The sequence below is a fragment of the Lonchura striata genome, chromosome 4 (genome assembly GCF_046129695.1).
Source record: "Lonchura striata isolate bLonStr1 chromosome 4, bLonStr1.mat, whole genome shotgun sequence".
Lineage (NCBI taxonomy): Eukaryota > Metazoa > Chordata > Aves > Passeriformes > Estrildidae > Lonchura > Lonchura striata.
Window position 1 is genome coordinate 28,278,655 of NC_134606.1, and position 13,484 is coordinate 28,292,138.

The 13,484-nt window shown below is 35.0% G+C and overlaps 1 protein-coding gene across 3 annotated transcripts in view; it reads right to left on the minus strand.

Moving 5' to 3' along the window:
* Positions 1 to 1,534: 1,534 nt before the first annotated feature.
* SGCZ (sarcoglycan zeta) overlaps positions 1,535 to 13,484 on the minus strand; it is a 382,611-nt gene continuing 370,661 nt past the window's right edge. For all 3 annotated transcript variants that reach the window (XM_021534853.3, XM_021534691.3, XM_021534351.3), the window contains one exon: positions 1,535 to 1,895. In XM_021534853.3, coding sequence (XP_021390528.1) covers positions 1,680 to 1,895 — 216 coding nt within the window. In that variant the 3' untranslated portion in view covers positions 1,535 to 1,679. The remainder of the gene's footprint in view (positions 1,896 to 13,484) is intronic.

Consider the following 13,484-nt stretch of genomic DNA (forward strand, 5'->3'; position numbering starts at 1 on the left):
TCTTATCAGGTGGTAATAAGATGCCATGGCAATCAACATACTAGTTAGCTCATTTTCATTTTTTTTTTCCTCTCAAAATATATTTAAAAAAAAAAAAAAGTGTGTAGAAATACCCACCTTGCACCATCTCCTCCGGCCTTAGAATTACTTTGCAAAAGCTCTCATTTCATTGGTGATCTTAGATCCAGAAGCCTCCAAAAATACAAGCTAGGTGATGTAATTTAAAGAATAGAATCAAAAAGCACACTTACCTCACACAATCAAGCCATCTTCCACAATAGGAAACATTTTTATATTGTTTTAATTTCCTGGGTTCTGCAAGTTTCAAGATACTCTTGTTAATCAATGCCATGCCAAATTTACCAGCAGCATACCAAAGTGTTTTTCGTAAGATTTCAATTAACAATTAAGCCAAATAAGTATGAACATTGATACAAGAAAGAAATAACACATGAAAATTTTCAAAAAAGAAAGTCAGCAGTGACATCTGAGTGCAAATGTGGCTGCATAATTTAAACACAGACCTGGTAAAGATAATGTAATATTGACATACTTTTTAATACCGAATGTCATTTAATATGTGGTTCTATATATACTACTATTACTTTGAAACCTCAGCAACAGATGGTAAACAAAAGAGAATAATAAATGTGAATGTCATACATGTTGTTAGTGCACTGCATCTCAACACCACGTTACATTACTACCAATGTTTGTACTGTGTTCAAGTGGCAGCAGATAGTCAGAAAATGGGCAAGATGTACCTTTGAAGATTTCTCCTGTGGTTTTGTATTTGCCAATTATGAGAACCTTGTGAAGAGCAATACACTGATCAAAAAACATATCATCAGAATTTCCTTCTTTACCCGGGTCTTCTTTTCCAGAAACTGTATGTTTGACTTAAAGCAATTGCTTCACATGCAGTGGCCATGAAAATATTATATAAGGTCATTCAGATCTGACAAACAAAAGCATGTGTTTTTAACATTTAAAGGAATATTGCTGAGCATTTCCAAAATTTACCTAGTGTACAAAACCCTAGACTTAGTAGACAAATAGTAACAACACATTTTTAAAGAAACCAAACTCAGGGAGGAATTTTGTCTCTTTTTGTATTAAAAACCATTTACTGAATTTGTTTAGTAAAGCAAGCATCACACAATGCTTTAAAATTTTAAAATTCAGGGATAAAAGTTTACTTCAAAAAGATGAATGGAAAATTGTGCTTTCAGACAGTAAAATTATTTATCATACAGGGGGAACCAATTAATCTCACCATCAGATTCTAGGTAAATTAATATACTCTGTCTCTCTGTCTCTCTAGATATATATTTATGTGCAGTTCATATCCAGGTCCTGCAAAAATCTAAAACTATGTGCTTCACTTCAAGTAGCAAAGGCACCTGTGTTATTGTTCCTTTTGGAAAATAAGGTGATTTATGTTCTAGGTTTCCTGATGAAGAATACATTGTTTTTCTGGATATCTCTCTCCCATCTCTGTGTTGAGGGGCAGCACAGACCACAAGAGGAGGCAGCGCCGTACTCCTGCTTACAGTGGAAGAAGTTTCTCTGCAGGCCCTTTGGAGCGTTGGACTTGTCACAAGGGAAACCAAACTGAACTGTGAAGCAGAGTGAAGTAACAAAAGGCTATTCTGGTGTGAGGATAAAACGGAGTCATTCTAGCTCCACAAGCAGATGTTGCTACTGGATTGACATGTGGAGCCTGCTCCTGCTGGGGACAGGTAAAGTTTACCATTGGGACAAGCACAGAGCTCATAGATAGTCTGGCGAGGAGCTGAAGAGCTGGGTGAGGAGGAGGAGGAGAAGGAGGAGGAGGATGAAAAGGACCCCACTGGTAGATTTCCCAGGCGTATTGTATCTGCGTCTAAAAATATCTAAAAAGAGGGAGAAAAAAAAAATACATAAATTTTTATCAGCAGTGAGACATATTTTAAAGAAGTGCTTTGAGTCAGCTGTAATTTTTTAGAAATATATTTAAAATTTTAGAAATATTTTATTAGAAGTATTATAAAGATATATTAGAAATTACTCTTTTTAGAAGTAAAAAAGCTGGCAGCATTTATTGTTTTTCATCTCTGTGTAGTAATTTCCTGCATTAATAGTCATTATGACAATATATGCAATTACTTCACCAACATATTTATTCAGGTACAAATATTATTATAGAAAAACATTTAGACAATGTTCTTGAGTAGGTTGAATTCTCACTTGTACATTTTATTATTAACATTTATTCATTCATAGCCTCACCATATACTTGTTCTGGCAGAATTTGTATTTTAATAAGTGTGAAGTGATATTAAAGCACATTCCCCAGTGTGTTCTTGTAAGCAATTGAAAATATGTGCTGAACTGTGCTAAATTGTAGGGGTTTAACAATAGCTACTTCAAGAGAATAATTAAATGAGGTTACAAAGACATATGCACAAAATAAAGAGTTTTTTTGACCTAAATTAAGAGGAGGAAAGATTTCAGGTTAAGGTCTTGTTAAGAAGGTCATCAAGATATTCCCATTTGTTTTTGAACATTGAATATGGTTAAAAAATATTTTTTTTCCTGCCATTGGAAATAACATGATTCAGTATGAAACTGTAGCTACCAGTAACATAAATGAATCTGTGTTGAGTTCTCTAATACTTACACTTACATTTACAGAAAACTGCATGTCTTCTACTAGTACAAACAGATGAGTGTCCAGCTGCTCAGAATTTATTTTTTATTTATGGAAAGAGTAAATAAAAGCCAAAGTAAAATCAGTCATTATCTCAGGAGCACACTAAGAACTTCTAGAAGACAGGTATCAAATCAAAATGGCTTTAAGATCTGGAGGTGACATTTGAAACTTAGGAAAAGGTGAATTCCTTAAATATCTTCTAGTGTTTTTTCATATGGTATCTAAAATCAACAAAGCCAACTTGACATCATTGTACCACAATGTTTACAGTATATGTAAAGAACCTAAAGAAATATGGAAAGCAAATTTTTTTTATAGGACATAAGTATTATTTTATAATAAAATAAAGTCTCTGGATCAAATTTCCATCCACAGAAGGCGCACTGTAAATGACTGGAATTATTGATGGTAATATAGTCTGAAAGTAGCCCCAAGCACTACAACTCCCCATCACTGTAAGTCTCCAGCTCCCACAGTAATCATACTGTTGTGGGAGGGAATACTCACCAAAAGGGATAGAAAGGGAGAATCTCAGAGGCAAAGGTGACATCTGCATGTCACAATGCCTGCTTTAATTCACATATGACTGATAGATGAAGTGATCACAAAACTAAAATGCAGCAAATTATTCTCTTTGTTCTGCAACTTATATAACAAGAAAATTATGTATTTAGATACACATACATACAATGTTACTTGGAAAGTCCAACCTTACAGACCTGATACAATTAATAGTCACAACCCTTGCAGAGACAGATACTATGTAAGAAATGTGGATGGTGTTGGGAGCACTTTAATAATGTTGTGCTAGAGTTACAAGTGAAAAAAAAAAGGTTTACACATGTTAAAACATTCAGCTCAGCTAAGAGTAAGTGTGAAAGTAACTATGGTAAATATAATACAAAAACAAAATAACAGATGGAGAAAAAAGAGTTTAATAACAAACTAGAAACTAGGAACTGGTAAAATGTGGGAAGGAAACAACACAATAATGAATGGAGTGACAAGTATACTTGTCACTAGTAATTAAAGGATTCTTTCACTTCTCATATCAAGAAAAAACAAATGGCAACAGATCAATTTGTACAACAAGTAGTATCAGTAGAATTATCAATAGCACTGCATAAAAATCTATTAGCATTTAACAATGCAAAGTCTATGTAAGTATAAGTGTATCTTTTGTACTAAATGATGCTCAGCATAGTTCTGTACTTGGACAAAGATCAAAAACTGATGTCAGAACATGACTGTGATAAAACACTTTCAATTTCAACAGTAATTCAACAGGATATTAAACTGGAGCCTGTAATGTCACATACTTTTAATCAGCAGTTCTAGATAACTTATAAGAAATAGAGCTAAAAAAATATCTGAGTGGCCTTTTGGACTTTTAATACTGACATTCAGTAAGCCTTGTGTCATGGTTTAACCCCAGCATGCAGCCATGTCCTGCACAGCCACTCACTCACACCCCACCAGAAAGATCAGGAAGAAGTTGGAAGGATAGAAGCTGGAAAACTCATGGGTTGAGATAAAGACAGTTTAACTGTGAAAGCTATGCACAAAAGCGAAGCAAAATAAGGAATGAATTCACTGTTTCCCATGGGCAGGCAGGTGTTCAGCCATGTCCAGGAGAGAAGAGCCCTGTCACACAGAACGATGACTTGGGAACACAAACATCGGCACTCCAAAGGGCCTTTCCCTTATTCCTTCTTCTCCCAGGAGTTTTATAGAGAGAGGCTGATGTTATAGAGTATGGAATGTCCCTTTGGTCAGTTGATGTCACCTGCCCTGACTGTGACCTCCCAGCTTCTCATGCACCCAGTCTCCTCCCCAGCATGGCAGTATGAAAAGCAGAATAATCCTTGGGTCTGTGTAGTATCTGCTCAGCAACAACAAAAACATCTCTACATTATCAACCTTGTGTTCAGGACAAGAAAATAAACACTGTTGCAGCCAAAACCAGCACACCTTGATATACTTGGAATACCAAAGAAGAAATGAAAAAGACTATTTCTATGGAAGCTGGAGACATTAGAATATCATATATGGAATTATAAAAACCACTTCAATATAGAAAATATATGAATATACATGTAAGGCAATCCAACACAATACAATACAGGATATCTTTATATGTATATATATATATACATATATATATATATATACATATATTGATTGATTGTATGACTGGCCATTTTAACAGCTTAGTTGTACTCACGATGGGGAAGGTCCATGAGAAGTCTGTAATACAAAATTAAATGGGTTCTAAAAGATATGTTTTGATTCAAACAAGAATTAACTCAAAAGATCAGAGGGCCTATGTGTCAGAGATCTGGCTAGAGTTAAATCTCTTGAACTTTATTATATTATTTGCTATGTGCTCAATAATTTTTCTGTTTGTTTACATCAGGACAGCTACAATTCTACAATCTATCATTGCAGGCATTCTGTAGTGTACTGCTCCAAGACTTTGATCCAGAGGACCTTACTCTGATGTGCATTACAATGTAGTTCAGTTATTTTGCTCATTAAATGAAATTATCTTTAATAAGCATAGCTGTGCAGGCTTTTCCACTGTATATCACCCTGTGATGTACAACAATCCAGGTTTATCTGGTATCATAATCCTGCATGGTAGCTATCCAGTCCTGTCTCAGCATGCATGCTAGAACATCTAGTGAGCAATGTGGGTACTGAGATATGGTGTTTGAGAAAAATTGAACTGGCTTTTTGAGAGGGTGATACCTGCTGCAGTGAGTCCAATTTAATCCCATCCCTATAGCTACAATCTGGTGAAGCCTGAGTTGAAGAGGATCAATAAAAATGGTTTAAAGCCAGTATTAAAATCTAGCTTGTACATATGATGTCAAGGTTATCAATGAAAGATGAAATTTAGAGATGCAACATTGCTATCTATTAGTTAAGCAGGAACCCAAATATACTGCCAGAGTATCCCAACACATTAGGAATTTCAGTGTACATATTTGAGAATTTATATTTTCTGTCCTTTGATCTGCTAAAAACTGAAATTCAAGGCTGAAAAGTTCTCCAACACCAGCAAAACTTAAACTACTTACTGTTTTATGCCTGATCTTACCAGGTGTTCAAAGAGAATGGAAGAAGTGGCAAGACAAAAAAAATAAACATCATGCTGTTTCTAGGGAACACTTGCTAGATGGCAGTAGTTAATGGAAATGCCTGTATGCATGGTCTTTCTCTATTCTGTTTTGCTGTGAGAGGTATGAGATAAGCCATTTAATACGTCCCATGCATGAAGGCAAAGTAGGCCAATGGTACTCTCGAGAGTCTCACTGCTCAGCAGATAAATATGCACAAATAAAACCAAAGACTTCATTCATTCTTGAAACATTGTAGGAGACTGACAAACTGCTACTCAGAGAAATGTTATTTCATGGAGAGCAGAATGCTGAGCAGCATCAAGCTTTCTAAATACTTAAGGTTTAGAAATCCTAGATCATTGCTTTGTCATGTGCATCTTAGTGCAGAGAAAAATACACTAGTTCTATATTGTTTAAAAATAGATCCAATTTCTGACTAATTAAAGAATCAAACTTAATCAGCCTAGTGTATGTGACAAGAATAGAAAAATGGTACTCTTTTTATATACACTTTTTGCTAACAAAGATCTTCCATTCACCTGCTCATCAGACTGTATTGTTAATCTGAACATTGAGAGAGAAAGGGAGAGGAGGGCAAGCCAGACAACATAGATTAGCAACAAAACAAAGAACTAAATTGAAGGAGCAAACTTTCAGTAGGAAATATGTAGGCATGAGGTAAAAAATCAAGTACTTGTACAAGCCTTAAATACGAGATATGAACCTCTCGTGTAAAATTCTCCAAAGTCAAGACAGTAAATGACAGTTTAAGTTGATACAGACAAATTTAAAAATTAGGACTTATAGACAATGAAGAATTTTCTTTCTGTATCCATGTACTCTTCAATTAAACAGGCAGACCTATAGGGCTGCAAAGGTGTACTTTAGGTCTATTGTAGATAAGAAATGTAAGGACACTGGGAGAAATATGAAAGAAAATAAAGAAATCTGATAGGTGGGTGTTAATCAACCAAAATGAGAAGACACTGTAGTGATGTCTCACTAAATAAACTTTTTGGATTCCCTTAAATAGTCAAGTATTCTGAATTACAGGAATGCAAGGCTTTTTCTTAGTCTTTTTGCTATTCTGCATAGGCTATCAGAAACATCCTACAAAGAGGATTACACAGATTAGGTCACTAGATTCAACTGTATAATTTTCATATGCTGATGTGTTTCAATATTCAAGGTTAAGATGAACTATAGGATAAATTAAAGTACTTTTGTTTGCATTGGACCATTTATTCTAACATTTATCTGTGGTTTTCATTAAATCTAAATGATAGTTTAGATTTAATGACAAAAGGAACAAAAAGTCATAATGAAAAATTTAGATATTAATTTGTTCGCTTGTATTCTGGAAAATTCAAGCATATGATGGTACAATATCTGGAATCATATTGGTCATAATGATTGATAGCTTTGAGGAACCGTTAAACAGTAAAATTAATGTAACGGCTGAAATAAAAATGAATATACTAAACATTCAGAGAAAACCAAAATATCTAGTACAAACTGTGTATTGAAAATGTGTTCTCTACAGTGCTAGGATCAGCTGACCACAAGCCAAATCAGACCTTCCAGCCTAAGGGTGGCCTGGTGTGGTGAATGTTCTCTTTCTAAAGATTATACCTGGTACACCTGAGCACAGCCACCCTGGTAGCATTGCCCCCATTCCGATCTCCATGTTATGGCTACAACTACTGAGAACTGAAAGGAATTTGAAAAATAACTTATCCATATGTTAAAAATAACACTGTACATTAGGGAAGTGGACAGTTGACTCTTGAATGGAAGAATTTGTGTTTTGACTCATCAGTACCAAAGAGGTGTTAGTGAGGGTAAGGTTTCTTTTTAAGTACAAATTTTTGTTAATTTAGTACACAAAAGTATATATTGGCACTTCTGAGTTATAATCCCAATACAATATATGGATGCCTACTGACAAAAAAAACACTTTCTGGTGTATTTATTTTTTCTGTTACAGAAATAATTTTCAGTCTTTGCATATTCATTCAAGTTTGGACAGATGGGACTTCTTTGTGGTTTATGTACACAATCCAGAAAAGAAAATGTACTTGGAATATTTGTGCTTAATTTACAGAGTACAAAAACTTAATTACCATTTAAATAATCATTAGATTAAAAGGTATATTTATTTAAAAGATATAATAAATTATTCATTGTCACTTTTACCTTTCTTATAATTTTTTTATGGTGCTAATCTTGAAAATTTAGCCATGAAAAAGGATTTTAAATATGGGTGTTGTCAGTTAAATTGCTTTGCTTTTGTGTTTTTTATTGTAAACTGGTACAGAACAGTGGTCTTTTTTCTACAAATAAATTACACATTAATAACTGGCTTGAAAATGAAAGGGTTTTTTTAAAAATAATATGCATTTAATTTTAAGTATCTGTCAAAACACCCTAATAGAATTTTTTAACCTATAATTAAAAAAAATACAGAAAAAAATTTCCTTCATTTTCACTAATCTTTTTCTTCACAGACAACAGTAAGAAGTCAACTGCTTAATACCATGAAAAAGGCTTTGAAAACAAAATGTATTAGATAATATTTGGTGAATAAACAGTGACTCCTCTAGCTCTAGAGCCTGCCATTGCTTACTCTCTATTGAACTCAATTCATGCATACAAACATTTAATCTCAGACAAACATAACTTGGTTGAATTGAAGTCATCTATGAAATGTTTTTGTCTTTGATCAACCATTCCTCCATAGTTATGGCAAGCAGTGTGTACAAAGTAATTCAATTTCTGTGTATCTACTTAATTTAAAAAGTCCTGTTTCTTTTTTATTTTCTGTTTCAGAACACAAAAAACATCCAGAAAAATGCCACCAAATGCTTTAAAATTGTATAGTTATTGAGCTAATAAGTGAACTGCAGTTTTATTAAATATTAATAAATCTTAATTATTAATCACTGTGTTAAATGCATCTCGTCAAACTGGACAGGATTATAGTTCAAATGTTAGTACTTTATGCATTTGTTAGTGTCATGGTCTGACACTGGCACAATGCCAGTGCCCCCATGAAAATGCAATCTCTCAACTGAATGCTGTGAAATGCATTGGTGCTCTATAAAATAATATTGTCTGTGTGTTTCATTAAATGCGATGTCCTAAAACAATAAATATAAACTTGGCCTCTTGTCTGCCACACTGATTTTGAGTAAACTTTGTCTGTTAAAGAATATTGCTCATTTTTAATGTGACAGCTATAAGCATTACCATGAGGGATCAGCCTCATTATGCCAGAAACAACAAAATATACTCTACAAATGTTATGATAGAGTGTAATTTGACAGGGAAATACAAGGGCACAAAGAGGTAAGTAGGAAAAAGGTCATAGACAAGGTGATTAATATGAATATCTTTGTAAAAATGAGAAGCCTCTGTACATCTTTCTCCTTTTAGTAACTTCATCTTTGACAGTCAACAGGATGCAGTGAAAGTGCAGAAACTAATTTGCTTAGAAGCTCCCCAGAAAGACACATAGCAGCTGCTCAAGATTCCCGAGAGCTGATCCTGCTTGGCAGCCTTCTGCTTCAGAGGCTGGTGCAGCCAATACCCCAGAGCACTGCGCAGCCCTTCAGAGGGGCCTCGGCAGCTGGAGGGATGGGCAGAGGGGAACATTCTGAAATTCAGCCAAGGCAAGTGCAGGGTCCTGCACCTGGGGAGGAGCAACCCCATGTACCAGCACAGGCTGGGGATTGATCTGCTGCAAGCAGCTGTACAGGGAAGGACCTGGGGGTTCTGGTGGACAACAAACTGTCCACAAGCCAGCAGTGTGCCCATGTGGATGAGAAGGCCAATGGTGTCCTGGGGTGCATTAGGAAGAACATTGGCAGCAGGCTGAGCGAGGTGATCCTGCCCCTCTGCTCAGCCCTGGTGAGGCTGCATCAGGAGTGCTGTGTCCAGTTCTGGGCTCCTCAGGGCAGGAGAGACTTGGAGCTCTGGGAGCAGGTCCAGTGGAGGGCAACAAAGATGAGTAAGGGATTGGAGTATCTCTTTTGTGAGGAAAGGCTGAGGGAGCTGGGCCTGTTCAGCTTCAAGAACAGACATTTGGGAGAGGACATCATCAATAACTGAGTATCTGCACAAAGGGTCTCAGAGAACGGATGCAGGCTCTTCTTTGTGGTGCAAAGCAACACATTAAGAGACAATGGGCAGAAACTCTTTCACAGAAAGTTCCACTGAAATATGAGAAGGAACTTCTTTACTGTGTGGGTGACTGAGCACTCTCAGAGTCTAGAAAAGTTGTAGATTCTGGAGGTACTGGAGCTGGAGATATTCAGAAACTGTCTGGACACAATCCTGTGTGCTCTGGAATGACCCAGATTGAGCAGGGAACTGGGACCAGATGTCACATTGTGGTCCTCTTCCAACTTGGCCCATTCTGTGATTCTGGATGGTCAAAACTATTACAATTAGTTGTTAGGTCAATGAGTGGAGACCATCAAATAGACCTTTCAGCTTGCTATCTTTATACAATTATGTGTTTCAGGTTCAATTTGGACATTTTTATGACTAGTAAAAATATACATCTACAGAATTCAAAATTTATTTGTACTTTTGCATTACACTTTTATTTGAAAAAGCTGTAGTGAACTAGCAGTCATTATACTGAATTTCCAGACAAGAAATGATCTTTTTTTTCTTATGTGAACCAGTGGATTCATCTGTAGCCTAGAGATTCACATTTCACGTTCCTTGTAAATGATTGCTGCTTTAAACCATTGGTTATGGTTTATTTATAGAATAATACATAGTTCACAATTAAATGCCAAGTTATAATTGAATCAAAGGATTCTGCTGATGCCTCAGCTCACAAGGGTGCAGCTCAAGAGCTTTAGAAAGGGCAGCAGAATCTGAATTTAAATTACAGCCCCCAGTATTCAGTCTGGGATCACACACTATGATGCGTAATAGGGCTAAAAGGATTATTATAATACTGCAGTAAATAAAAAGAAAATGTATCAAACAGCAGAATTCAGGATGCTTGCAGAGGCATCCAGTTTATGATGTGGGAGGTTAAAGATTATACTGCATAGAAATAAAGATAGAGGAAAAGTATTTCATAAACACATTTTTGGTCTTAAAAATATGCTCTGTACCATGGCTATAATTGGTTGATCCCAGGTACAACATAGCCGTTTTCTGTCATAATAGGGCAATAACTTTACTAGAGAAAGAAAATACTAATTCACATATCTTTGATGAGTTTTTGAAAAAGCTTTCAAACATTAAAAAATTAAATTTCACTAACTAGAATAAAAATAGTACAAAAGCCCTTGCTTGTCTTTCTAGTACAAATTGTCTTATCATGAAAATGGTTCACAGATCCAATTCACAAAGACAACACTAATTTATTTGTGGAGGAAACCTGACTTATAAGCCATTCAATTCTTAGGCTAAAATGGTTATTTTTAATACAGATACGTCATCAGTTTAGAATGTGTTTTTTTAAAAATTAATAATGTTTTTTTAAAAATTAATAATGATAAAACCTTTAAGCATTTTTCATACTGTCCCCTAATGTAGTTTATCTGGTGGGCTGTAAGCAGGAAAAGCAATCAATATTTTGTTATGTAGATATTTACGTAGATTTAACCCATTGGATGTTTACCCTGGTTCCTCACACCAGGCTGTAATTAGTCCAGCACTTCCCTAATGTGGCCATAGTAACTTTGCACAACAGTTAATGCTCTGGTGCCTGTCATATGCCTTCCAAAGTGTTTCTACATTTTCCTCTAACCCTCTCCAGTGGAAGAGATTAAACAGTAGACTATAGAGGCATTGGTCAGACTGCAGGACAGAATTTCTTCATAGATTTTGTCTACAGTTCATTTCAGGTCTTACTGAAATTGCAAGCATCCAAGACTTTGAACTTTGTCAGGTGTATATTTATTGAACACTTCATTGGGAAAGAGTGGAGAAAGGTCAGCAATTTGTTTTCTGATAATTTTCAATCTAATATCTATGTAGGAAATCATAGATGTGCAAAGTCTTATTACACAGAGAAAGTACAGATTTTTAATAAGAAGGTCAGAAAAGCCAGCTTTTCACCGGCATTTTTTACTACTAAATGTTTAACACCAAATCTAATTCCAGTTCTGAATAATACATAATATAGACATTATATCTTTTTCTTGGATTCTCATTGTCAAAGTGCAACTGAGATCATAGGACATTATTTCCAGAACTACCTTTCCAACAAGGTATAGTAAATACTTATGAAAAACAAGAAGTCATGCAATTGAATCACAATGTTGATCTAGAGAAAAAACCCTGATATATCCACAGATAAAATATTTATATGAAGAGGTGTATGATATAAAACAAAGAGAATAGGGAAACAAGCATTGCTTAAACAATAATGGGAGAGTAAGGAATGGTAACAGTCTTTCTGTTGGCTTATCTTTCTTTTAACCGTAATTTTAATTCAAGTTTTACTTTTCCCCTCTGGCAATATCATGAAGGGAAAGAACAAAGAAATACACTCTATTTATAAAATTTATGTTAATAAATTTAGGAAACACAATAGATTTGGCCAGGCAGGGCTTTATGGAAGGGAAAACAAGACGGGTTACAGGAAGCTCTAGACTCAAAAATACCCACAGAAAGGACAATGATGAGGTAGGACAATATCTACTATTAAAAGAGGATTAGATTTTTTACTTCTATCTCAGCAATGTCAGGAAACAGTAAGAGACCTGGTAAGATGAGAGACTGGAGGAAGAGCTGACTTTGGAGAAACTCAAAAATAAGGTGGCACATGTGGTATATAAATATTTTAGACTCTGAATTAGGAAAACATAGTGTTTTAATTATGCTGGACAGATAGTTGCATCAATTAAAAAATGTTATCAAAATAGGCTTTTGATGCAATATATTGGCCAAAATGTTCCTGTCTGCACTGTAATGCAGAGTGTACATTCCAGGGGACTATTTGCCACAGATGTGAATGTTGGTTTTGTTTGGTTTTGCTTATGTTGGATAGTATGTAAAACATCTAGAAACATTTGGAAGAGAATACAAAACACAAACACAAAAGGCAAAAAAATTCTAAAGAGCTCTATTCACAATGAGATATTTATATTATGGATTTCCAAAAATGCTGTACTGTAGAAAGCCCCTCTGAGAACAAATTGAAAATCTATCAATTTCTCCAAAGTGCCTAATAGAAATCTGAGAGCTCTTGATAACCTTCAACAAGTATTTTGCTTTTTTTTTTTTTTTAATGTTATATCATTTTACAGTCTGGAGATGAAAGGACTCCCATACCACCAATCCTTCATGTATTTCTACAATGCCTAGATTGACATCCCAACAAATGACCCAATTATGAATCATTTGCATGAGTTCACACAGGTTTATATGTGAAGAATCTTTATCAAAGTCTTTTTATGTCAATCACTTATCACTGATCTCTGAAACAAGACACTAATGAAACAGGAGAGAACATCTTATAGAGGTACTTTACAGAGGTAGTAAAAGATTAAGGAGTTAAACCACAGGTAAAGCAAATTTGTTAAACCTCTTAATCATGGTTTAATGATGCATCAATCCAAATTAATCCAAACTTTTCTGTTTTATTTTGACAGATTAATCCAAGTTATTTTTTTATCAGTATCACTTAACCG